The sequence below is a fragment of the Stigmatopora argus genome, chromosome 17, assembly GCF_051989625.1.
Source record: "Stigmatopora argus isolate UIUO_Sarg chromosome 17, RoL_Sarg_1.0, whole genome shotgun sequence".
Taxonomy (NCBI): Eukaryota; Metazoa; Chordata; class Actinopteri; order Syngnathiformes; family Syngnathidae; genus Stigmatopora; species Stigmatopora argus.
Window position 1 is genome coordinate 14,689,233 of NC_135403.1, and position 26,297 is coordinate 14,715,529.

The following is a 26,297-nucleotide window of genomic DNA, read 5'->3' on the forward strand; positions in this document are numbered from 1 at the left end:
CCTTAGCCTCCGATTTATTGACATATTTCCAATTTTTCTGCCTCACGAACACTAGTTTATACTTTTTCCCTTTTTCCTTCATCCACCCAATTCTTTTCCCTTTTCCACAAATTTCCCTCAGTCAATTTCTTCTTATTCTTTTGCTCCCAAAAAAGGCCTTCTTAAACGAATCCACTTCTTTATTATTTTTAGATTTTTTTATAGGTAAGACCAATAAAATCATATGGTGATTCCCACATTAATATTTTTTTAAATGTTTTAGGCAATTATTTGGAAAAGGGTGACACTATTTCGCCCTCATGCGCCCTATGTATTTATGTTTCTAATTTTCACGTTCTTTTGTCTACACTTTTCTATATTTTGCCAGCTAATATGTTTCAAAATTTATGAAATCCCATTAAAGCATTAGAACAGTAAAAAAAAGGTTGTTAATTCCATTTTGGAAGCGTTTATGTGGCAACGTTGTGATGCGGTCAATTTAAACACGGTTCATTTTTCGGGCAGATCTGGTTCATCTATCAAAGTCAAAGGCAGCCAGCAAGTTATGATGAAGAAGCATAAGTTTGCATATATTTTACAAGAGGGGGCGATAACGCTACCATTTTTTTCATCCATAAATTCTCACGCTAGATTGACTTGACAAAATCATTTAAAGAACAAAAAAAAACAACGGGGATTGCGATCGTCGATAAAGCGGTAAGTAAACACGCGCGCTAAAAGGAGCTAATTAGCGATAAGGACTTTTTAACCCCCACCGGGGGTGAAAGTACAAAGCCGCATTTCATTTCACACTTTATTTACTCGCCTAATGAGATTATCTGGCGCTTGTGTCTGTCCGTTTATAGCCCGGCCCGCCATTTGCCTTTGACTATTTACGGCGAGCGGTGGCTGGAAAACTGGGAGAAGAAGAAAAAAAAATCCACTCTAGGGAAAGGCGTCAAGACTCCGCCCCCCCCTCGACCGGTCCGGTCGGCGACTGATTCATGGGCCCGAAGCGGGGATGTGCTACATTTGGCGGCGTACGTATCCATTTATGTAATTAAGCAGCAACGCTAGCGGCGGTTAATAAGCTCCGGCGGGAAAAGCGGGCGAGCGGGTGAACCGCTGGCCCCGGAGATGTTAAACACAGACGAATAGATGCCAAAGCACACACGGAGCGCCTCTAAATCACGGCCAACGAGCGGGGAGAATGGCCGCCGCCGCTAAAAAGCCAATATCCTTTAAATGGAGCCGGCCTCTCATAGATATTGAAAAGGGGTAACCTTGACACCCGCACGCCGGACCCCTTTCCCACGCCCATTCCTCTTCCGCCAATCCCGGATAACTAGCTCTTAATCAGATTGGATTTTCGTCTTTTTTTTAAGGAGCGCATTTATCGAAATACTGACATTCAACAGTTACGGTTTCAGCGAAAGAACGTAGGTTTTGCTTCGAAGCTTATTTTGTGGGCCACATTCAATGGTAGGCTTCGCGTTGGCTACAGGCCAATAAAAAGCCGCCTCAGCTTGGACGCCGCCTACTAAAACATTCGATATTAATGATTGGCGTTACAAAAGCTGAATAATTCCACATGTGAATGAAAAGGGGGAAAAAAAAGATGTGAATTTTCTATGGCAGAGTCAAAAGGACGGTTCACATGCAAAAGCGCTGGTAAGGCAAACACATCAGCGCTGTGCCGTGAGGAAGGTAATAAGAATCCGAGTCAAGGTCTGACATCAAGGAACATTGCTTGCTTGCTTGCTTGCAAAGATGCCAGCCGTGAATTTCAATTTGGAAGGAATTAACGACTTTGAGGAAAGAGCGTTTTCAATATTCCCACCTTTCGACAATACAGAACAAGCACCTGTCCTCTGTATTTAATTGTGTCCTAAGCCCACACATACGTGTGCGGTCGATTGGTCGCCGGTCTTTTGGTCGCCGGTCTTTTGGTCGCCCGGACCACGACAACGGGCGACCAAAAGACCGACGACCAAAAGACCGGCGACAAAACAAGGTAAAACAAGATGGTGTACGCATGAATAAAAGCCAACAATGGCCATGAGCCGTTCACTGAGCCGACGTATGAGTGTATAAGAGTTTGGATGTACGTGCACTGTCCCTTTAAGAAGCGACGTCCGTCAGGGTCTTAAGTCAGTCAGTTCTCCAACAAAAAAACAATAAAAGTCTGGGAAATTTGGAGCTTTTCTTTAGCCTAATAATTACTAGGGCATTAAGTATTTTCGTCTTTTGGTCGCCCGGACCGCGACAAAAAGACCGACAACCAAAAGATCGACAACCAAAAGACCAGCGACCAATCGACCGTGTACCCCCACACACACACACACACACACACACGGAAGAAGAGGAATAGACGGTTTGCCCGAACGTCCAATCTATTTGGGGCGAGAGGCCTGGCCGCCATGGTTATGGTCACCCTAACGGCGCAGCGCCACCTGTCGCCTAAGGACGGAAGCAAAACAGACAGACGGATGGAACCAACTGGGGCCGGATTTAGCCGCCTCATTACCAGGTATGGATTCCATCACGTACGTCAGTGTGACGGCCTGAAATCAAATGAAAACATCTCACTTATTGTCTGTCTGTGTCTGTCTGACTCTCTCCTCCGTGGATCGATGACTTCCATACGAAGGTGACTCCTACGGCTTCCTTCTAAATGGCAGCTGGAAAGTAAGCGCCTCAAATCCTTATCTGACGGCGCCTCGACTCGCCTCGGCTCGGCTCGGCTCGGCGGGCCAATATACGGTGGAAATGTGCCCATCCCTCCCAGGCGCTTTTGGCGGACGGGCGTTTGGGCGTTTGGGCGCCTGGTGCCTGCCGGGGAAGCTAATTAGCCAAAGAAATGTGGTCACGTGGCGCCGGCCGGTGCGCTTCATTTATTAAAAGCGCCACGACTTGAAATAAAGCCATCATTCACTGTCAGGGCCGGGGCGTTTTGCACACCGCCAAGGTCTAATCTTGAGCGCGAGCGTCTCAAATTGGAAATGGCGTCTGACGGCGGGCCCGAGCAAGCGCCCGCCGTAAGACGCTATTTGGAAAAAGTTTCTGGTCAAGGTGGAAAGAAAGGGAAAAAGTCAAGTGCATTTTCAGGAGCTAACTAGCTAACTAACTTATACAAATGTCAATTGATACTTTTTTTTCAATGAGGACGGCAATCGAGATTAAGGAATTTTAGCAAGAAATTTGATTGGATTTTAAAATAATTTGGCTTGACTAGAGGATGATGGCCATTTTTGCTCTAAAATGATGAATCGGGGTGCCACTTATACGACCGGCCACTAGGTGCACCAAAACTCGGTCATTCCGGCGAGCGCCGAAACGACGTCCTTTGCGCTCACGAGCAGATTGAAATGGATATGTGCACGCGCGTCCCAAGCGGCGAGTCCGTTAATTACTAATGGCGGAACGCCGGCGCCATTACTTTGCAGCAGTCAAAGAGGGCGCCCATTTATCCCCCCGCCGCGCCAGCGACCAGATGTTTAATAAAGCGGCCCGGCGTCCGAAACGCTAGCGACACCTGCGAGGCCGACCCCGCCGCCGCCGCCGCCGCTCGCTAAGCTCGGCGTTTTAATCCCTCGGCTGAGGGAGGGAACGCAAAAGCGCGTTGGCATCCGAGGAGGAAATAGCCTAGCTAGCGTACGCTTGTTTCGGGCTCCCTCGATGATGTACGAGGAGATGCGCGCTGATCAAACATTTATCAACAATACAACACACTTACATACGCTTATGTTAATTTCGAGGCGGCGTGTGGAGACCAAAGACGAGTTGAAAATGTGCAGCGCTTTTTGCTGCTCCAAAACCAAAAGAGAGAAAAATAAATCAATGGAAATGCCCAAGCGCTTTAGTGACATCTGCCCAGCCGGGCCCGGGCGGCCATGACGGATGTTTCGTCCCACTGACCCCCCTCGTTAAAATTAAAATTACGAGCCCGGCGAGAGGAGCGGCTTTCGGCTAGCCGAACGGGAAACTGCCAGCGAGACCCATCGGGCCAAAGTCCAAGACAAAGCTGTTTTTTTTTATATATATAAGTAGTAGCGCTCTCAACTTTGGGAAGAAAGGAAACTTTGTTTATTATCTTCCGACTTACAGGGAACAACCTGGCTAATTGCATACACACGCACACAATAAATGGAGCTAGAGGGATAGGTTTGCGCACAAAAAGCTCCACTCGCTGCCTGCCTGCCTGCCGGTGAATCGACTTGTATGGAAAAGGGAAAACAAACAGGTTGGACGAGAGGGGAGAAAAAAAACACAAGGTGGAAAATGATGGAAAGAATTATGAAAAGAAATATGGAAAGAACATGGAAAATGGTCAACGAGAGGGAGGATTAGCGGTAAAAATATGGAAAAGGGAAAACAAGAGGATGGGTGAGAGAAAGTTGAAGGAAAAGGAGTGAGGGGGAAAGGGGAAAAATATGGAAAAGGGAAAGCGATAGAAAGGATGGGTTAAAAATATGGAAAAGGGAAAACGATAGAAAGGATGGGTTAAAAATATGGAAAAAAGAAAGCGATAGAAAGGATGGGTTAAAAATATGGAAAAGGGAAAATGACAGAAAGGATGAGGGAACAATATGGAAAAGGGAAAATGATAGAAAGGATGAGGGGAAAAATATGGAAAAGGGAAAACAATACAATGAATGAGGTGAGGGAATAGAAGGATAATAGGATTATGGAAACAATGTGCAAAAGTTGAAACAAGAGGGAGGATGGGAAGGAAATACGGAAAAGGGAAAACAAATAAGAGTGCTTATGGATTTGGACAGCAAGCAAGACCAATGGGATGCCAGCCAGCCCCCACCCCAGAAAATCCAGCAAAATGACACGCAAGAGCGAGCGGGTCATTACAAGAAGGCTTTGTCACAATGCTTTTCCCGCAAAGACACGGACGCTGGTGGTACAATTGCACGCATAAAAAGCTTTTCAAAGTTAAATCAAGAGGACGCGGCTCCTGGGTTCAAACTCCATACGAGTTTCCAATTTCCTCCCGCTTTAATCAAGGGGAAATTGACGGTGATTAGCGGCGGCGGCGGGGGGGCGGGAGGCAGGGGGGGCCGGGCCCTCGGCGCAACGGAAGGGAAGGCGAGGCAAGTCGGCGCGGGGCTGCCTATTCTTTGATGTGGCGCTTGCGCCGCCCCGTCATTTGAATATCACAGAGCCGGGGCGCCGGAGCGCCGACTCGGCCACTAGCGGCGCCTTTGTTTGCCGTGATTAAAGCAGGTGTCGCGCACGCTCCTGCGCCTTAATGACACTCCGCATTTAAATCGCTGTCAGACGCCTGTCGGGGGGGGAGGGGCGCCGGCGGAAATGTTTGTTTTCCCGCGTACTTGAAATGCATCTCTTTTACATCAGCTTAACCCAGCTTTGCAAATGAGACGGGTAAACTTTGACGACCGAAACCCAGGTACGACGACGCGGACGCAAAACTTTCCCAACTAACCCAGTTGGGAGACATGACTGGAGACAATATTATTATTATTATTTATTTATTTATTTTTTGCACCTGACGTCAAGGATCGGACGATATTTCGGAAAGGAGTACGTTTCGTTCATACTTTTTAGTAGACGATGTTTCGGAAAGGAGTACGATTGGTTCATACTTTTTAGTAGTACATTACTTCCAAGCCTTTATCCAAATATATATATTTATAGATTATTATTATTATTATTTTATTCTTGGGGGGGGGGGTTGCACCTGATGTCAAAGATCGGACGATGTTTCGGAAAGGAATATGATTGGGTCATACTTTAGTAGTACATTACTCCGAAGACCTTATCCAAATATATATATTTATAGATTATTATTATAATTTTATTTTTTAGGGGTTTTTTTTGCACCTGATGTCAAAGATCAGACGATATTTCGGAAAGGAGTAAGTTTCGTTCATACTTTTTAGTAGTACATTACTCTGAAGACCTTATCCAAATATATATATTTATAGATTATTATTATTATTTTTATTTTTTTGCTCCTGACGTCAAAGATCGGACAATATTTCGGAAAGGAGTACGATTGGTTCATACTTTTTAGTAGTACATGACTTCCACGACCTTCTCCAAATATATATACTTGTAGAAGGACCTTGTCGTGACATAAAAAGTTTGATTTTTTTACCACGAATCCAGTGACCTGAACCCAATTGAACACATTTTTAACACAATAAATTAAACCACGAGTTTGCAAGTAAATTGACTGGTGGTGTGACCGCAGTCCACTTTTGTTCGCACTGGTCCATCTGTTGGTTTAAAAATAGACAATCAATTACCCAAAAAAAAAAATAAAGTTTGCCTGCCTCTGCACAGGAGCCGTACTACCTCAACGTTTATCCCTCGGTGTAGCTTCAATTAAAAAAAAACACATCATTACCACACATCACGCTTGTTTTGCGAGGTGCACAAGTCAAGTTTGGTGATGTTTTCCAGGGGAAAAGGCCAAGAAAGAAGCAAATGAAGCCAAGTCAGAAAACTGGCAGCTAAAAAATGACAGTCTTTCTTTTGCCCCTTCATATTCGGAGTGTTTCTAGCTCTTGTTTTACAAGACGGCGACGCGAGGAGGCTGACTTCACTCTGTCAAATCTCATTATTTGCCAGCAGACGAGAGCAACACAATCAGCCGCTTCCCTCCCCTGACTTACTTATTTAAGATGGAATAAACATTAAAATTAAAATATGTATCCGGTCCAAATCTCGTCGGCCTCGTTTGCGCCCGGCCGCCGGGTTGCTCATTACTACGCTCACCTATCGATCGAGTCATCGGGCGAAAATGGAGATTAGCGCCACCTCGATCAATAATCATCTCCCTAATTGGGTATTAGCGGGCAAAAAGTAGATTCCCTTGTCACGCAAACAAAGCAAGAACGGTAAAAATAAGCACCAAGTAGACAGCCGGCTTGCTTCAAATACTAATTACATTATTTTCTTCCAAAATGTGAAGAGAAAAAAATGCATGCATTTCCCCAAGTATTGTCATTTTCTTTGTATGTTAGCTCGCTAGCTAGCTAGCTAGCTACTGTCTATGAATACAAAAGACAATACAGGTCAAGCAATGGGAAACAATCATTTTCTTTTTGGGGACTTGTCAAAATAGCCCTTTGTGATAAACAACTAATAATTTTCTTTTGTGTGGACAGAATTAAATACATTTCCCCAACTATTGTGCTTTTCTTTGTACGTTAGCTAGCGAGCTAGCATGGCTATTGTCTTTATGAATGCGAAAGACAATACAGGTCAAGCAAGGGGAAACAATAATGCTTTTTGGGGACTTGTTTATCGCAACTCATAATTTCTCTGTGAGTCAAATTGCTTGATTGGTCGATTGTTGGTAGCTAGCCGCTGAAAAGGGATTTCTAGATGCTACGCGCGCGCCCCGTTGTCATTCTTTTATTGAAAATAAGCCTTCCTCCAAAGTATTATGAAAATGGGCATGCTGCGTTGTTGTTGTTGTTTGGGGCACTCAGAAGTAAGAACGACCTCCGGCGCGATGAACAAACAAACGAACAGAAAAGGACGGATGTAGCCATTTTAATAACAAGCGTCCACGCCAGGCAAATAAATGTCTGCTGGACTTCATTTGAAAGTGATTTTGGGAGGCGACAAGTCTGGAGGGGGGCGACGGAGCCGCCTTTTCGCGCCTCCTCCACTTTGTGTCGAGTGTGACGGGAATATTTCAGTTATTAAGTGTCGCCCTGCCGTTTCGGGTCGTACTCGTGTTATGTGGTATTTCTCGTAGAATAGAGCTGTGACTCGCTAGTTTGAAAAATGTGAGCCGTTTGAGTCGTTTTAACGAAATGTTTGTGTTTACTTGACGGTTTAGTAGTAAAGTGAGGGAGTTTTGATGAAGGGTGCTTCCAAGGAATGGATTTTAAGGTATATTATATGGCAAAAAAAATGAGTGTGTTTTGGTGGAAATGAACAATGGGTGGCTACGCTAACAAAAGCTGCCACTGTTTCTACGTTTTTGCAACTTGGGATGTCTGAACCGAGTTAGGACTAAAGTCTAACGTGGTCTCCACCGTGTGCGGTCGATTGGTCTTTTGGTCGCCCGGACCGCGACAACGGGCGACCAAAAGACCGGCGACAAAACAAGGTAAAACAACAAGGTCTACGCATCAATAAAAGCCAACAATGGCCCTGATCAGTTTCACTGAGCCGACGTGTGAGTGTAGAAGAGTTTGTATGTACATGCGTTGTCCCTTTAAGAAGCTATGTCAGTCAGGCAGGGTCTTAACAAGTTCTCCAACAAAAAACAATAAAAGTTTGGAGCTTTTCTTTAGCCTAATAATGAATAGGGCATTAAGTATGACTAAATAGTCATTCGCAGTTTGTATTTAGGGAATTTGAGCAACAATTTAAATGGTAATTATCAATAACCTTCCGGGCGACCAAAAGATCGGCGACCAATCGACCGTGTACCGTCTCCACTAGCTTAAAGCTGAAAGTTACAAGTTAAGACTCCTTCTTTGCCACATGCGTCATTCATCTCCACATTATTCGCTTTGCTTTCTCGAAGCACGCTTTTTATCCCCCCCCCCCAGACTCCGGGAGGGCGGATCTATCCCCCGGATTGGTCGACATCCCAGCGGGTGGCCCGTAAACACGACGCACGGTGGCCCCGAGGCCAATTAGATCTCCTCCTAATCGCCAAAAAGGAGCTTAAACCCCGAGGGGGGCGTTGCGGCTTTCGGCGAGGAGGAGATAGCGAAGAATGGCGGAAGAAAACGCGCTCAAATAACGAGCGGTGGCGACGTCAGACCCTCGCCGGTCGGCCGCGTGTGACGCCGCCTCCCGCCGAGCTTCCATCAGGCTCCCCGTCGTGTTCGTTTAAATTTGGACAATAGTTCCAGACGGCTCATCGGGTTTAATGGAAAGCGAGGTTAACGCGGGGGATCGCGCCCGTTAATTAAAAAAAACGCGGCGTCACTAAGCAACGGCGTTTTAGTCGGCGAGGTCGGCGGTCGCCGCCGGTGACCTCGCCTCCTCGGACCGGAGCGTTCCACGCCGGGATTACGGTGCAAGGATTGCGCCCACGCGGACTCGTACTCGTACTCATTTAGCTAATTGTGTCGACAGAACGGGAAGACGAATAAAAGTGCGTATCGGCAAAAGGCAAAAGACCTCCAACAAGGACGCCGCGACCTAATCTGGGGCAGGACCTCGCTAGACACACGCCTACGACCAGCGGATAACTTTTTCATTCACGGGAAAATAATCAAGGCCGCAATGGTGGAAAACAGTGGTTCGCAAATTACGTTGTCAGAAAAGCAAAGGCAAAGGCACTTACCGTATTTACAGGAAAATCAACAAAATATCCACTTTAGCAGTAGCAACAGTGGGAAACGTTTTATCAAATAATGGCGGAAAACTACGAGGACAAAATTGGTTTTGCACTTACCGTATTCATGGAAAATAATCAAAATATCAACTTTAGCGGTAGCAACAGCGAGTGAGATTTTATAAAACTACAAGAGGACAGAATTGTTTTTTCACTTTTCACCGGAAAATAATCAAAATATTAACTTTAGCAGTAGCAACAGGGGGGAAAGGTTTAATTTTAAAAAATGGCGGAAAACTACGAGAGGATAAAATTGGAAATGGACTTACCGGATTGCTGGTGGATTTTTGGCGAGTGCCGTAGTAAAATGTTGAATTGTTCCCCCCTGGAAGCGAAAAAAATGGAGTTATCAGATGTGAAAATTGAAAAAATGCAGTTTTTTTTAATAGCAAGACATGAGCTGAAAACCTTAAAAGTCACACAGCAAGACATGGATATATATCGCCGATCCGATCGTGTCATTATATGGGAATAGGAAATAAATTCTTCCACAACAGGTGAAATCCATGAGAAATCCAAAGGAAAAGCTTAAAAAGCCAAAATAATAAAAGGAAAGAAAATATTTATCATCACAGCAGTGAAACAAGGTATACAGAACAAAGAGAGCATAAAAGCGCAGAAAATGACAACGGCGTGATGGCTTGGCACGGATGGCGTGCCGTGCTAGCTCGCCGTCCTCGGGGAGTCACCGCCGGCTGCTGTTGCGCATTTGGCATTTCTTTCAAGCGCACCGCACACAAATGCCCAATTGGTGGCGCCGATTTAAGATTGCAAAAGATCCTGGGCCACAAAAATCCTTAAGAATGCAAAAAAATAATTTTGCTGGAAAAATGGAGGCTAAGTTGACTCGTTCATCACTCGTGGAAGTCCAATCTATTTCAAGTGGGAGGGTGGCCGGGCATGAAAGTGCTGCCAGACTCGGGTTGGTTGGCGGGCCACGTTAACGTCAACTCGATTTCATGTGGACCGGACCATTTTAGATAGAATATTTAGATTTTTTTTAAATATAAATTGATTAAAAGAACTGGATTAAAAGCCCTGAATATTCAGTTTGTTTATAGATCTAAAACAATGTTTATTTTAGCTTTTTTGATAGATTTTTAGATTTTACAACATGATTTTTGAACTAAAAACACAGAAAAAAATGATTAAAAATTTACAATTATTGATTTAAAAGGGGGAAAAAAATCAGGACATTTAATATACATCTATACTCTTCATTTTAATTTGATCCTAAAACAGAAAGTCGGCACTCATGATTGACTTTCCCGGGCCACACAAAATGATGCGGCGGGCCAGATTTGGCCCCCGGGCCGCCACTTTGACACGGCCTTAGACATATACATATATATACATACATACATACATACATACATACATACATACATACATACATATGTATACATGTACATACATACACATAGATGCACATGTATACATATGGTTGGTTAGTTAGTTCAGAACCTGAATTCAATTGGCCTAAAATACATTTTTTTTAAAGTACAGTGAGCCCTCAGGTTACGAACTCTATCCATTCCGGAGAGGCAGCGTAACCCGAATTTCGGTGGACACCCTCATTAGTTCCGTCTCCACTCCTGAAATGGACCGAGCGCACTCGAAAGCAATCCCGACTTTTGTTTTTTCCCCTTTCTCGCCCGATAAAACAGCGCGCTTGTTTGGATTCCCGCGCCAGGTGCTAATCATCCTTCAAGCGGAGAGCCGGCGGAGAGCCGGAGACGGACTCCGCCGGCCGGACGGCCCCGCGGAGCGCCGATCCATTACGGGCTCGGCCAGAAGGCCCCGCTTGACTGCTTTAGCGCGGCGGCTAACTGGCACTCGTTCAATGCGCGCACCTCTCGTCGGGATTTAGAGCGTTGTCAGGTGCCTGCCGCTAGACGAAAAGCCCGCCCCCCGCCATATTGATGTCTGCGGCGCAATTCCGCGCCCTGCTTTTCATTTTCTACGGCGCAGCTGCCGTAAAGATTCATGAGGAACTCAAACAGGCTTAATATCCATCCTGTGTCAAGCGAGCGGCAAACAACAGGGGGGAGCGGCGCTAAGAGGAGGGGGTCGGAGTGAATCATGGCGCCCCGGTGGCTCCCAAGTACCCGCCACGTATGCTAATGTTTATGCCGCGCTGCATTATTCAAAATGCGGGGGGTTAGCCGAAGGAGAGTCGGGGTTAGCCGCCGCCGTTAGCTGCCGTTGGCTACGCCGCAAAGACGGTTGCCACGCGGGTGTGTTTGGAGTCCAGCTCCGTTTTTAGCGTGACTCAATTCTCCTATTTTTGGCTCTTACCAACAAGACAGGCTTTAATAGCAGAATATTTCTCGCTTATTCTAGGGTGTAATTACACTGTCAGCCACTAGGTAGCATCTGTTTTGATTTTACACTATAGAGCAGGGGTGTCAAACTCATTTTTTGTCACGGGCCACGTGGTAGTTTCGATTACATCCGGAGGGCCGTTATGCCTTCCAACTAGGCTGCCAAAATTAATCGATTAATAAATTGACAGCTTTCTCGATCGTGCTAATCGATAGATCATTTTTGGACATCCAAATTAGTACAAATTGTTTGCAATTATTGATTTAAAATGAGGAAACACAGGAAATAATCTACAATCTTCATTTGAATTTCATCATAAAACAGAAAGTTGGCACTCATCATTTACCTTCTCGGGCCACACAAAATGATGCGGTGGACCAGATTTGGCCCGCGGGCCGCCACTTTGCTACAGAGATTTTGTTCAAGATTGCCTATCACTAGAATTTACGCAAGTGGAAAATTCATGTTAGCTTAGACGGTTTGGGCCTTATTATGGAGGAATATTGCAGGGTTATCCGTCAGAAATGGCTAGAGGGCGCTCTAAGGGTCGGAGATAAAGTATTTCTTTCTCGAGTGAGAGATGGGTGCTGCAAGGGAGACTTTTCATACATCTACTCTCAACTATGGTCAAGACTGTGGGTCAGAAACGAAAGAATGGTCGCTCAGACAACCGGGAAAAAGTCTTAAATTGAGTCGCCAGATGAGGCAGTTCGGGCATCTGATTAGGACATTTCTTGTTGTTAATATGTTCATGACCCAAATTATTCTAGCAAGAGCACCTTGTGAGAGTTACTGCAAAAAGACAGAAAAATACTGGCAGGTTTCTAATCTCTGAATGAATGCATATTGTCTCTCACCCAAACATTTGGAAGAACTCTTGATTTTCTGAACGTCGTAACGTCAAAGAAGCCCCGCAGCCTTTTCTATTGAAAAGAGAGAGAGAGAGACGCACAGGAATATTTAAGAGATGAACATCATTCACTTCTTGAATTTCAATTGAGACAAAAAAATAGTCTGAAGGACAAATAGTCAAACAGAAAAAAATTGGCTTCCCGCCTGTCAGTTCAAGGTCAGACGTAGACGTAGACGCTTTAATCCACGGGCCCGCTAGTTAAAGCCGCTAACTGCTAATTGCTAACACGCACACGGGCGCATCGATCGCGTCTCACGGCGGCGGCGGAACGACGAGGACGCCACGGCCCGTCGCAAAAGTACACGGCGGTCAGGTGTAATTAACGCTAACGCGCGTGTTTAATGGATCGATAATGACGGACAGATGGGACGGCTCTGAATAGTGTTCGGGGAGTAGGGGCAGGGGGTGGGGGGGTGCCGGAGCACTTAGACCGGCAATTAATATGTCAAAGGAAGCGAGGGAAAACGCCGATAACATAAATGTAAGAACGGCTCGGAGGGCTGTTACTTAGGATTATGCTCATTGATTGGCTCCCGACGCCGGCGTGTGACTTTCATGTTAATAACGTCATTGATTGGACACGGCGAGCGGATTTTGATAGACCCAAAAAAAGACGTCGAGTCCCGGCCGTTACCCGTTGTACTTACGAGCGTATCGATTGGCTGCCAACGGAGCGCGGGCGTCGACGATGGACGGTGTCTTCGACATTGCGCATCGGCGTGACGGACAAAACAACAACAACAACAATGACGGGGAAGGCTGGGCTCGGGTCAATATGGACGCGGGCCAGGGCCGGCTCGTTTACGTAACCGGGCTCAAGCGGGGAATGGATCTCGTGTCACCAAAGTGGTTTGGATGGTTTTTCAGAGGATGGCGCTGTGCGATTTTACAACCCCAAGACGATGACTTAAGAAAGGGCTGTCCAGGCTACAGTCCGCAAAGCAACCCCATCTCCCAAATCCTCGATTTCTGAGTCATAGATAGAAAGAACTGACAGGATCATATTTTGGATTCTAGGACATCCATCAAAAATGGAAAAACTGAAAACAAAGTGAAGCAACAGTTTTCAAATGAACATAAGTGTTAGCTAACTGGCTATTTCCTAGTTTGCAGAGGATGACATTGATTTTGGAGGGCCTCAATGATCAATAATTAAAGTGTGGTAGCCTTTTTCCTGTTTGAAATGACCTCAAATGAAGCACTTCTACAATTTCTCTCCTTTTTAGCCCAACACTGGAAAAAGTGCAAAATTGGCTAGCACGACACTAAGTCCAAGTTAAGCTACTCTTACCCCGAAACACACAAAAAGAACTACATTAGCATTGGATTCCATGACATTACATTGAGAATAACGTCAGAAATGTGATTTTTAAGTCTGAATCTCGGCCAGCTTTATTGTTTTTTTTTTTCTTGAGTGGCGCTAATCCTCTGGCGTGCTGCGCAAACGTTTTGACAGCCAATTTTTCTTTTTCGCACCATTTCCTCAGCTCTATTCATCCAAAGCGCCTGAAGGTGTTAAATACTTTCTAACAAGGCCGCGTCATTGCACTCTTGGCGGCGTTGACGGCCACCCTCCATATTTTCAGAAACAATATGCATATTAATACAGTTAGCAAATAAGACTCGGGGAAATGAAAATCAACAAGGAGGCGTCGCGAGGAAGCCAAAGGCCGACGCGCCGCTTCCGACGAATTAGTCCAGGACAATTTGCATGGAGTCGCCTATCAAAATTCCAGCGGCGGCGTGCAACAGACGGCGGCGGAACGCCGGCTAAATGCTTATGATGAGGGCGCCGCGCTAAATGCTGACCTGGCGCGCACGCGGGCGCGCTGACCTTTCAGGGGACATTTACCGCGCGGGTGCCTTGCCACTCCCGCCGGCAAAATGCGGGCAATTTTACGCGGTTTTATCGCTACGAACAGAAACGGCGGCGGCGACGACTGGATGAAAAGGGGAAAAAAAGACGCAAGTGGAAAATACATTGAAGAAAAGGAGGTTACAAGGAATAATTAGGACTTGGAGTGCTTGAATGACTCTTGGTGCGCTTTGTTGGTGCGTTATTGACCTCTAGCGGTCATGCTGAGGATTGCCAAACAGAAATGATTAAGGTTTAATAAATACCACACACATTCTGTACTTCAAAGTATATTAGAGGTCATGTTACTGCAAAGAATAAACAAGGGAAATTGCAAGATTTTGGAAGAGATGTGGGAAGATATTTTAAAAATTTAAGTTGCAATTTGTAGCTCCACCGATAGGTGGAGCCAAAGCGTTGGCAATAACTCGGGAAGGAATTAAGGGATTACAGTATAATCAAATTTGTTTGCATTTCTTTTTCCTAAAGATATTCTTATGCTTTGACATTTCAATCGTTAAAAAAAGACAACTGCGAATGGAAATAGTTTTTAAATTCTGAGGCTCAACAAGCAGACTAAAAAAGCATGATTTGAGTGATCACAACATTGATCACAAAATTTAACGATTTTTATGGACTGTTGTTTTGTTCTCGTTTGCTCAAATGTGTCCAAAAAGTGAGAAAAAAAACTAAGAAGCTACTGGTGATCATTGGCAGTTTTTATTGAGAGAAAAGACGAGGGCGTTACAAGGCGCTCACTTCCCGCCGGGGTTCGCGTCGTCCCTTTCCACGGGAAATATTTCGATTTCCCGAATGATCCGCTGAGCGATAACGTCATTGTTTGCCGACACCATCCTTCGGGACATCAGGTCGAAAGGTCCTCCTGATTTCAAGGAGATGGGCAAGTTGGCTTTTGAGGACTTTGGAGAGCCTTTCATGGAAAGAGAGCTATGGAAAGAGCGTACGCACCGTCCACGTCCAGCAGGATTCCGCCGGCTTCTCTCACGATGACCGCCCCCGCCGCGATGTCCCAGCAGTGGATGCCTATTTCGAAAAAGGCCTCCACCGCCCCGCACGCCACCAGACACATGTTGGTGGCCGCCGTGCCCGAGCCGCGTAAGCTGCGGGTGGACGACGGGGATGGTCAAGATTCGGAGCAAAAATGGCGGCGCGTTGTCAAAACGTTCGTCCGATCGGATCGCCGGGAAAGGCGCGCGTTTTAGAACGTCGGAGGGTCGGCGGCGCCGATCGATGGATTTGGAAAAAGCGCTCATTGGCAGTTGTAGGTGCCCAATCCGTTTGGAATGAATGGGGAGGGCTGGCGTCGACGGAACGACAATAATAATAATAGTTTATTTAGAAGAAAAAAATTAAAATTAATGGTATTGTTGGGGGGATAGTAGATCTCTTCCAAAAATATAATCATTTAAAAATGTTGTTAGTTTTTTTCAATACGTAGCGATAAATGGATAAAAAAATATATTTTTTAAAAACAGATTCATTCAAACGAATGCACTTTTAAGAATTAGTATTTTTGGGGGGTTGCGGGGGTGGGATTTAAGAATACGTTGATCTCTCCCAATAATATAATCATTTAAAAAATGTTTGTTTTTTCAATACGTAGGAATACGTAGCGATAAACGGAAAAAAATATTTTTGCAACAAAAACGGATTCACTCAAATCAATGCACTCTAAAGAATAAGTGTTAAAGATTGAGGTTGAAACTAATTAGCTAAAAATGAAATTAAAGTTAAACCCCTCAATTGACCATGTCAAATTAGATATTGATATTTAAGAGGTGGCAAAAGCACAAGGGTTTTCTGACACTAAAATAAAATCCTTGCTCTATAATACAACCCCATTAAAGAGTTCCCAATTAAAAAAAGGACTCCAATCATTCAACTTGAAAGGCAACAAAATGATGTCAAAAGCACCAAGGGCAGCAAAATGAGCCATAAAGAACTAACTCATATATTTCATTCATTTTCTTCTGTTTCGAGAAGCTTACTAGTGTAATGGCAGCACCTCGCCGTGCGAGGGCGCCATTGAGCAAATACTCACCCATGCACTGGGATGCGGAGAATCTTTTGCATGGTGGAGAAGATCTTGGTCACCTTTTCCGGCGACCTGTCCGTCCCGTGTTCGGAGATGATGATGGACTTGTGAATATCTATCGAGACAGGCGACAGGACGCTCAAGCAAGCGAAGCCGTGGCGAGCACGCCACCGCCATCGCCGTCGCCGGGTCTCGGCCCTAACCTTCCACGTCCGACACCTGGATTTTCTCTTCGTCGCAGAAAGCTCCTTTCCCTCTTCTGGCTTTGTACATTTTGTCCTCCAAGCAACTGTAAATCACGCCAAACTCCAACTGCGAGCGCCACAAAAAGAAAAAAAAACGTCAGCCGTATAGGTACGGTAAACGACGAACGGGCTGACTTACCTCTTTTTTAACGGCGAAAGCGATGGACACGGCCACGAAAGGGAACCTGGGGACCAGAAAAAGTTGGGGCGGCGTCCCAAAGGAGCACAAAGGAGGTTTTCCAAAACATCCTACCCGTGCACAAAGTTGGTGGTGCCGTCCACGGGGTCGATGATCCACGTGGGTTTGTCCGTCAAGATGCATGGCTTTCCGTTAGCCACCGATTCCTCGCCGATGAAGCTGTCAAAGGTCAAAAAGTCAAAAGGGATGAATGCCACGCCTCCCGGTTGGTCGGCCGGCCAAAAAGCGGCGCACCTGTACGTGTCCGCGCCAAACTCTTCTTTCAGGGAGTTGATGATAATCTTCTCCACCCTTTCGTCCGTCTTGGTGACCAAATCCACGGTGGAGCTTTTTGTCGACACCCTGATCTCGCTTTCGCCGGCTTTCCTGATTTCCTAAAAGCGGAAAAAAATAACAATAAAACACCACGGCGTCAGACCGGCGATCGCCGATTTTTTTTGGGCAGGTGACTCACCGCGCCGGCTTTCCTGGCCACTACCACGGCAAAATCGTACGCCCTCTGCCACGGATCTGCCATCGTCGCTCGCTCTTTTGGTTACCTGTGTGCACACAAAAAGAAAACATGTTTGAAGCAGAGGGTTTTTTTTTTTAAATTCCATTTGCTGTGTTCTTGCCGCCCGGATGAGAATGTGTCACAAAAGAAAGCCTTGTGTGCAAGTTCTAACATCCTGGGGCAAGTTGGCTTCCTGTCGCAGCCAGCACTACTGAATTCTTTTTAAAAAAAACAAAAAAAGCCAGATCACATCGGCAGCGCTCTTCTCTCTTACCTTGATGAGTGGAAAGACTTGTGGGGCCGCGTCTTTTGCAAAAGCTATGTTAAAATGCCCAAAAGAAAGGAGGGCGGGTGCTTCTGCTGGCGAGCTGTCAAACTAGGAAAAGTACTAGCACCGCCTCGCTTAAAAAAACATAAAAAAAGACGCCAGCTCTTCAGGATGACATGCAAGAACATGATGTCACATTTAAATGAAAGCCAGTGGAAAATTTTCCACTGCATCACGGGGTCAAGTGCGCGTTTCGGCACGTTGGGTAAGTCGTCGAGAGGCAAATCTGGTCACTTTGAAAGCGCGGCAGTGAGAGTGAAATGGGAAATTAGCTCCAAATGCACTGGGTGTTTCGGGGGGAGCACTTTTCCGGGCGAGACGGCTGGGGGATTGTAATGGGATGGGGAAAAACTGGGGAAAACATTCGCATCTGTCTTTCCGTTACGAAGAATTGGCGAACTGGGACGGCGAAATCCCAGGATTCCCAGTTGTAATGGAGGCCGTACAAAGCTCGGTGGGTTTGACGCCTAGCACAGTCAATGGCCGCCAATGAGTTGAATGAGCATTACGGGGAAATATAGTATTTTCATAATGATTAGTATTTTTTTTTTCATAAAAAAGAAAAAAAAAACTGGGAAAACAGTAAAAGTACTTTTTGAATATTTATATCAAAAACACTATTTAATATATTTTGAATATTGCGTTTTGAATTATATCGCCTAAAAAATAGTGGAAGCACAGGAATTTTGTCTTTTTTTAATGTTTTTTTTTGTGGTGTTAAACTTGTGGCCCGGGGGCCAGATTTGGCCCGCCACGTTATTGTGGGGGGCACGTAAAAAATAAGTCACGTGTGTTGACTATGTCAGAATACTCCAACCCGCAACGATTGTTTAACATCCACGCCTCATTTCTTCGGTCTGGCCTCTCGGGGTGCCGGAGCACTGCCTTTAACAAAGTAGGAGCGTAGCAGTGAATGCTAACAACGCTTAGCTAAATGAGAGCAGAAACGTAAAAATAGATCCTGGCAGTGACTTGGATCGAGGAAACCCATAATTATAAACAAACAAACAAACTATTGTTTCTGCCTTGTTAGGATTACAATTAGCGTAGCGTTGTTAAACTTCCAGGTATAAAATGGCATTCCCCTGCGCTCTGGCATGCTAGCAGCAACTTTCACAAGGCGGCTCGGCGTGGGAATCAAAGACGAGCATAACGTACACAAAAGGCCGATCTATTATCACGCTAGGTCACACCCGAATGACCGCATTGCTTTTTTTAAAGCCTACAAGTAAGCTAACAAGCAATTTTGTTTGCAGTCTGGCAACGCTACGTGATTTTAACTGGAATCATCTCTGCGGGAAGTTTCTTTTCTCCGGATACTTCACATTGGCTAAAAAAAAATCGACTGATAAGGGTGTTGAAGCGCAAAGGTTTATATCAAATTGGGCTAAATATCCCGCAGGAAATGCAACATTTGAAATGGAAGTGTTCCATCATTTGGTGGATTGTCTACATTTTGCAAATAGATTTGAACCAAAATCAAGCTACGTTCAAAATGTTGGCTCATTTTTTGTTTGTTTGTTGCTATGAGAGTCGCTTCCTCAATCTTGCGCTCAGTTTATTCAAGGTGAACGGCGGGCGAGAGGCCAAATTCCCGCAATTTAACGATATCTGGTTTGGCAAAGGACAACATGTTGGCATGGAGAGGGGAAGGCAGACAATAGTGGACGCTTCCTGACACACAACAAAAAAGGACAGGAAGATACAATAAAAATGCTTGTCTCTTTTCTTTTTGAAATCACATCAATCATCGAGTTTATTAGGCCGCACTAAAGTTGTTTGGCATGCTAGCATTTTTAGGCGCCTTTTATCTGTTCCGAGGCTAAACTAAAGTGTTACCGGAACCTTGCGAGGAGAGCGCGTCCATCCAAGCTAAACAGGCGACGACACGCTAGCGTACGAGAAAGCGACACCGGGCCCCGCCCCTTTCTGGGCACCCAAATTCATGATTCAAGTTCCCGTTGTTATGCAAGTCTATGTATAGCGTCAATGGCATTCACGTTGCCCTTAGGGAGGATTCGATGACAAGACGGGTCGGGTAAGTTTTTCAGTTGTTAGCTCACAAATTGATGTTGTTTGATCATATGTCGCATTTGAATGTGAGGTTAAAAGGTGCAAGGCCTAAGGGCTTTTTGGCTTTTTTTCGAAGGTGTGTTTGTTTTTTGGTCTCCTGATGCCAGACAAGGAGAGCACACAGCATCGGCCAAGCAGGTATTTATTTCAAACTCGTACACGTTACACAACAACAGCTGTGGTTTGCTTTATCTGGAGTTAAATAAACTGCAGCGCTACACAAGATCGGAGGATGGCAATTATCTACGGCAGCCGCGCTTGGAAATAAGCCTCTCGTGGTTTTTGTTACTTATTCAAACGTGCTTTTTTAACTCACTGTAAAAGCATTTCAGCGTGAGCAAATTTACAAGCAGTCAAAATTATTGACTTTTTTATGTTCCAACACCTCTGCTAGACAATTGAATTACATTATTGAGCAGGCATGCTGTCTTTTATTCCCCTAGTAAAAATCGTTCAGACGAGGGGAGTGCGCCCAAATTAAATTATTGGCCAAAAACTGGGAAAACCTTTCTAGGTTAGTAATTTTTCATTTTGAGTTTCAAATATCTACAGGCTAAATGTATGGTAATATGTACTGCACAAGTGAATAAGAGGTTGAAATACCCGTTTTTATCAGAGATTTTTTTTAAACTTGCAAACTAATGGCCCTGACACGTAATGCCGTCAATGGCGGAGTTGAAAGGAGTTCAGAAAAGTGGTTCAAGAATGAAAAGCATGGCCTTATCGCAACAATTTGCTTCATATTGAGTGAATGTCATTCTTATTCCTTTGAGCATTAAGACAAAAGAATTCCAGAGACCTTCTAGCAAGGCATCTGGGAACACTTAAAAATTGCACGGGAAAGAAAAATCCAATCATAAAATGACGTAACGTACTTTAAGCAAACTGACATTGTCAGTTCTTGGTTATTTGGAAGTATTGAAACGATGCAAAGAAAGAATGGCGCACTAACCTACTCCGCGGGCGCCACATTTCGCTTTGGATGCCAAAATCTCGGTGAAGGAGCGTGACATTCTTTTATTTTTTTTACGAGCCATCTGCGTCGTCGTCGTCTCTGCCGACGGGGAACTTTGCGACGTAGCCGGCCAGGCGTTCGGCCACCGCGCGGCTGCCGGCTGCGATCAGTCGGCGGGACATCAGGTCGAATGGCCCACCTGGACGAGACAGGAAAAGACGGACGGCGTGAAGACGTGTGGGTGGAACGGGACTGACCGCTAAGCTAAATAATAATAAGAAAAGCTGGCAACATAAAAAATAAATAGAGCTCATCACCAGCAAATCTATCGAGACGCCAATGCTACCTTTTGCAGATGACCATGACCGGTTAGCATTAGCAATTCATGTTAGCGAATACCGTAACAAGTAGTTTGCGTAGTACTAGCCGTTAGCGTCCAATTCAAGGCCCGGCCGCGCCTTTGAATTTACTTTGTCACGTTTATGCACTCAATAAAGAATAAATAAAAAATATTTAAATGATATTCAATTTGATTTAAATGTTTATTTTGGATTTCCACATGTATTTTGTCCTCTAAGGAAGGCGTTTCCTCAGCTCATTTAATGCTAATTATTATTGGATATAATGGATTATTGATTTTGTAGTAGAATATTTAGACCTATTTGATACAGATGTTACCAAATGTTGTGGCTGAGTGGAAACGCCAATGGGAAATTGTGAGGATGAAATCAAATGTTTCACCATTCATTAAAAAAAACTTGGAAAGCCCCCAGGGAAACCCTCATTGAGGCGGGTAATAATAAAGGGAAAAACAAACATACTAAAATATTCTTTTTTTTATCTACCATGGCTGGTTTTTTTCTCCCCCTCAAGGAAATATTTTTTTCCGATCATTTTAGAAATATTTATCATCTTGGTCTAGGGCAGGGATGGGCAAACCGGTCCTCAGGGGCCATTGTGGCTGGCAGGTTTTTGTTCCAACCGATCCAACGTAAACAGTGTAACCAATGAGGTTTCTGCTGTAACAGAAGCACTTGACTGCAATTCTCTGATTGCACTTCTAAGATAGCGGATTGGTGGAAAGGTTTCGTCATATAGGTTGGAACGAAAACCCGCTACCACTGCGACCCTTCTGGAATAATTTGCCCACCTAACCCAGCCCACCCCTGCTCTAGGGGGAAACACTTGAATAGGAAAAGAAAAATATGTTTGAGGGTAAAATCTTCTTTTCTTAATCCTTATTTAGGCAAGACTGTTTCAAAGAAGAAGAATGTTTGTCTCAAAGTATATGACCGCGGGTGTACATTTTAGTAGTAAATTCAACAAGGAAGCAATATCTCGTGTCAAAATACGCAGAGCGTGACTAAGATGCCATCCATGACTAATCCCCAAAACCATTGTTAACCAACATGTACATCCTCTCCAAACGCACAGCTTTGCAATGTCACGCAACGAGACAGGATTACGTTAGTCGGCATTGGGTATTTCTCAAAACTTTCGACACCTTGCCACTTCCTGATTCTCACTTTGCACAATCTTGTTCTAACACGCAATTTCATTTGGAAGCGAGTGATGGCTTGGAGAGAGAGAGAGAGAGAGACGCTCGCCATTTTGCCTCACCTGAAACATCCAGGACCACCCCTCCAGCTTCCGTGACCAGCACCGCCCCTCCGGCCATATCCCAGCAGTGGATCCCCATGTGGTAATAGGCGTCGGCAGAGCCGCTGGCCACCATGCACATGTTTACGGCGGCGCTCCCGGGTGAACGGATGCTGAAATTTGGACAAAAGATGCTTAGGAGGATGAGCGCGAGCACAAGAAAAAGACTAAAATAAACCCCCCCAAAGGAGGTCCTTACCCATGCACCGGGATGGACACGATGCGCCTAAGGTTGGCCATGAGAGTGTCAAAATGCTGAGGTTCATTTTTGAAGGCCACCTCTGTCAGCACCAGGCAGCGCTCGAGATCTGGAGACGTCGGAATCGACATTGAGAATTTTGGCGCTCCCTGCCGGTCGAAAGAAAACCTCACCTTCCTGTCCCGAAACCTTAATGGGAACACCGTTGCAAAAGGCGCCCTTGCCTTTCCGTGCCGTGTACATTTTGTCCTCGATGCAACTGTACACCACGCCGAATATAATCTGGGAAGTGATTATGTGTCAATTAAAAACAATGATGAAGGAGGGCTCGTTATTTGCACAATTATGCGGCTGTTATTAAAAATGACTCAAAAACAAGGCGCCGTACCTCTTTTTTCACTGTGAAGCCAATGGAAACAGCCACAAAAGGAAACCTAAAAACACCAAAAATAATTTTACAATATCAAGTCACGATTTGACCCTTTGACCTTTTGCTTGGTATGCCATCTGATGGAAAGGGAAAAGGTCGCAGAGGTCAGCAAAATGTCAGCTGCAATCGCAAAGTGCCTTCTAGTTTATATTAAAATTTGGAGAGAAAAAAAAAATATCTTGCACTTGCATTTTTATTGAATATCAATCTTTTTATGACTACAGATTTACATATGCACTTATGATGAAGCTTTAAATATCATTGCAGAATGACAATAAAGGCATTCAATTCAATTAAAAGAGTGGCCGATCAAGGCTTTGATGAACTCCCTTAAAAGGAATCTCTTCGGAGGTCAACTCATTAGCCTAGCGGGGTAAATGAAATCAAAAAATAAGAGTAAAAACCCACGGGAACGCGAAGCGTACCTGTGCACAAAGTTGGTAGTGCCGTCAATGGGGTCAATGATCCAAGTGGGGTCATCGGTGAGGACGCTCGACTCGCCCGCCGCCACCGACTCCTCGCCGATAAAGCTAAAAGACCACACAGAGACGGAAGAAATAATTGCAGTTGAGCGAGAACGAGTTGAAATGTTGCCAGTGGTGTTGTGCTCATTTGCTCAAGTTCCTCAGTGCACCTCTGGTTCGCCTCAAAGCGTCAATGGCAACCAAGGACTTACCTATGCGAAGGAAACTTTGATCTGATGGAAGATATAATGAGCTTCTCAACTCGCTGGTCCGTCTCAGTCACCAGGTCCACTTGCGAGCTTTTGTGCATGACGGCAATGTCGCCTTCCAGGGCCTCACGAATTACCTGGGGGAACCCACCGCAAGAATAAATGTAAGTATATCATAGCTAAGCATTACCCTTAAGGCATATGAAGAAAACTATGTGATGGACTATCTTCTTGAAACACAGTCTACTCACTACTACACTCTAGGGGTCCAAATAGTTAAACGAAACACAACCACTTATATTCAAAACTAACGCCCACTTTGGACTGCGCGAGTGGGACCTTTAAATGGAGTCAGAACACGAACGTCTTTGTCTTTTCTCTTGCAAATAAACGATGTACTGAGAACTGACCCGAGATCCCATTTCTAATTTCCGTGTCTTGTAAGTACGAGGTCGGAAAGAAATAAACGCCAATAATCCTTGAATGTTTTTGTTTATTAATAGCAGACGGTCCCACCCAATTCCATGCAGATTGGCGTGTGTGTGTGAGAGAGAGAGATGAAAACAATTGGGAGTCTACACTAAAATAGTGGACTTCCTGCTCATTTATAGGAAGGGGCCTTGGGGACTTTTTCGTGCATCCTGTTATGCTGTTTACAAAACTTCCGTGTCAATCGATGATACGGATGCTGAGGGCCGTTTTTTTTCATATTCCGGACGCCGTTACTCAAAGAATATTGATGGGTCGTGTTGGAAAACCCTTAAATACATTTATTTTAACCAGAGTACACGTTTGTAGGAATTTGACCCCTCCCAAGACAATAAAATGATAATTGGGAACATTCTTGGCGTTCTGTTTGTGTTCATGTTAAATAACGGGAGTTCCTATTTGTGTATTCCAAATGAGCAGACTAACCTTGCCAGCCTGCTTTGCAACCTCCACGCAGTGTTCCATGCACTCTTGCCAAGGGTCACTCATGGCTCGTACAGGAAATAAAACGCCAACTTTTCTACGAGAGACAAAAATAGAAACATAAGAACAAATGTGGGGGCGAGCAAAGTTAAGAGCAATGTAGCTAGTAGCACTCGGGGTAGAGACATTCCACACAAAACCAGACTAACCTGTCGGGTTACTCTTCCGAACAAGATACCCACGGGCGTTAAATGTACTGCCAGGAATGTCAACTAAATGCGCGTTGAGGTGTGTTGACACATTTTTAATAAACACCGGCGTTGTCGAACTTCTCCGCGAGATCCGCCATTTTGTCAAACGATGTCACTTCCCGCTCAATCCAGTCTGCGCTCTGATGGGTCATTTTGCATCACGTGATACTCACTCTCCATTGGCATTGGCTAAAACGATGTCAACGCTTGATGACGATTGTATTTACTTTTCTTAAAGCGTATTAACTTTTCGCTTTTTCTTTTATTAGATTGAATAAGAAGCATAGAAATGCATCTATTCTTTTTAACTGTCATATAATATTAAGTAGATAACATACCGAGTCATTTTGCTTGAGGCATCACTTTTTATCGCTGAATTTGTTCATTTACGTCGCATAATTCAGACGTAGCATCATATATTGAAACTGCTGTATTCTGTTTTATTGATTTGGAAGAATACACCTCTGGTAGCTATACAAAATAGCTCTGGTCTATCTGATGGTGCAAATGTAATTCCATTTTTCAAAATAAATCATTGATTGATTCAATTATTTTCCGTAGCGCTTTACTTCGCAGGGATTGCAAGGATGCTGGCGCCTATCCCGGCCAACTATGGCTTGCCAGCCAATCGCAGGGCACGAAGACAACAACACGCTGATTAACTTCAAATTACTTCAGGTGGTGGGACTAGGCACACTGTATCTCAGAACTATTGCACGCCAGTCAGGTAAAACAATGATTATAAACATTTATTTTAATGTCTTACGAGTTAGTTGCTTGATATAATGAACAAGTGTGCGTTTATTTTGATGTCTTACGAGTTAGTTGCTTGATATGGCGAACAAGTGTGCATTTATTTTGAGCTGAAGATCGCCATGTTGAGCTCCGCTAAGCAAGCAAGGGTTAAGGTTAATACTTAAAGCTTAAATTCTAATGTTATTTTGCTAAATGATGTATTCTGCAAGTATTCATAAGAACCGAACGGTGTTCTTAACGTGGTGGTTATTGTTACGGGATTCCGACTGTCTTTTTTGGTGGAAATATCACGCTAATGAGCGATTAGTACGAGGCTAACGCTGGCCGCGAGTGGGTAATCGCTATGCTAGCAGGGAGTCCACGTAATGCTTCTAACTGTACTTTATTGTGGATGCTAAATGAGCGTGGGTTAAGCTAATGTTCTTACTCCTATGATTTTGTTTGTAAAATACACTTATTTGTCGGTGCGAATGGGCTAAACGTTTTGCTTAATGATGTTAATTTTTTTATTTATTTTTTTGACACTTCTCTCCAGTGGAGTGTTGGACAAAAAAATGACCATATATAGTAAGGCTTTTTTTCTTTAAAAAAACGACATAGTATAGTAAGGCTTTTTTCTTTTAAAAAACGACATAGTATAGTAAGGCTTT

The 26,297-nt window shown here is 44.6% G+C and overlaps 2 protein-coding genes and 2 long non-coding RNA genes across 9 annotated transcripts in view; 1 reads left to right on the forward strand and 3 right to left on the reverse strand.

The window, feature by feature from the left end:
- Positions 1-26,297, forward strand: part of LOC144091706 (uncharacterized) — a 131,682-nt gene that overhangs the window by 102,043 nt on the left and 3,342 nt on the right. For 2 of the 5 annotated variants that reach the window (XR_013305826.1, XR_013305825.1), the window contains exon 1: positions 25,098-25,618. The exons of 1 other annotated variant lie outside the window; for it this stretch is intronic. This is a non-coding gene — a long non-coding RNA (uncharacterized LOC144091706). Of the gene's footprint in view, positions 1-25,097; positions 25,619-26,297 lie in introns of those variants that run through there. 2 more of the 5 variants (XR_013305827.1, XR_013305824.1) reach the window with 2 other exon arrangements.
- On the reverse strand, positions 9,556-13,289 carry LOC144091666 (uncharacterized). The gene is made up of 3 exons (XR_013305799.1): positions 13,211-13,289; positions 12,508-12,573; positions 9,556-9,650 (listed from the first exon to the last, which is right to left on the reverse strand). It is a non-coding gene; the product is annotated as an uncharacterized LOC144091666 (long non-coding RNA).
- On the reverse strand, positions 15,123-20,903 carry LOC144091704 (inositol monophosphatase 1-like). 2 transcript variants are annotated; one of them, XM_077624277.1, is made up of 9 exons: positions 20,765-20,903; positions 17,373-17,457; positions 17,153-17,292; positions 16,973-17,077; positions 16,859-16,904; positions 16,678-16,786; positions 16,481-16,589; positions 15,388-15,539; positions 15,123-15,301 (listed from the first exon to the last, which is right to left on the reverse strand). In XM_077624277.1, exons 2-9 carry the CDS (start codon positions 17,433-17,435, stop codon positions 15,174-15,176), a joined length of 852 nt encoding a protein of 283 aa, XP_077480403.1. In that variant the 5' UTR covers positions 17,436-17,457; positions 20,765-20,903; the 3' UTR covers positions 15,123-15,173. The 2 variants fall into 2 exon arrangements, with proteins under 2 accessions (XP_077480403.1, XP_077480402.1); XM_077624276.1 differs by lacking the exon at positions 20,765-20,903 and adding an exon at positions 17,686-17,812.
- Positions 20,825-26,080, reverse strand: LOC144091705 (inositol monophosphatase 1-like). The gene is made up of 9 exons (XM_077624278.1): positions 24,850-26,080; positions 24,644-24,737; positions 23,732-23,865; positions 23,481-23,585; positions 23,014-23,059; positions 22,799-22,907; positions 22,626-22,734; positions 22,388-22,539; positions 20,825-20,966 (listed from the first exon to the last, which is right to left on the reverse strand). Exons 2-9 carry the CDS (start codon positions 24,704-24,706, stop codon positions 20,839-20,841), a joined length of 846 nt encoding a protein of 281 aa, XP_077480404.1. The 5' UTR covers positions 24,707-24,737; positions 24,850-26,080; the 3' UTR covers positions 20,825-20,838.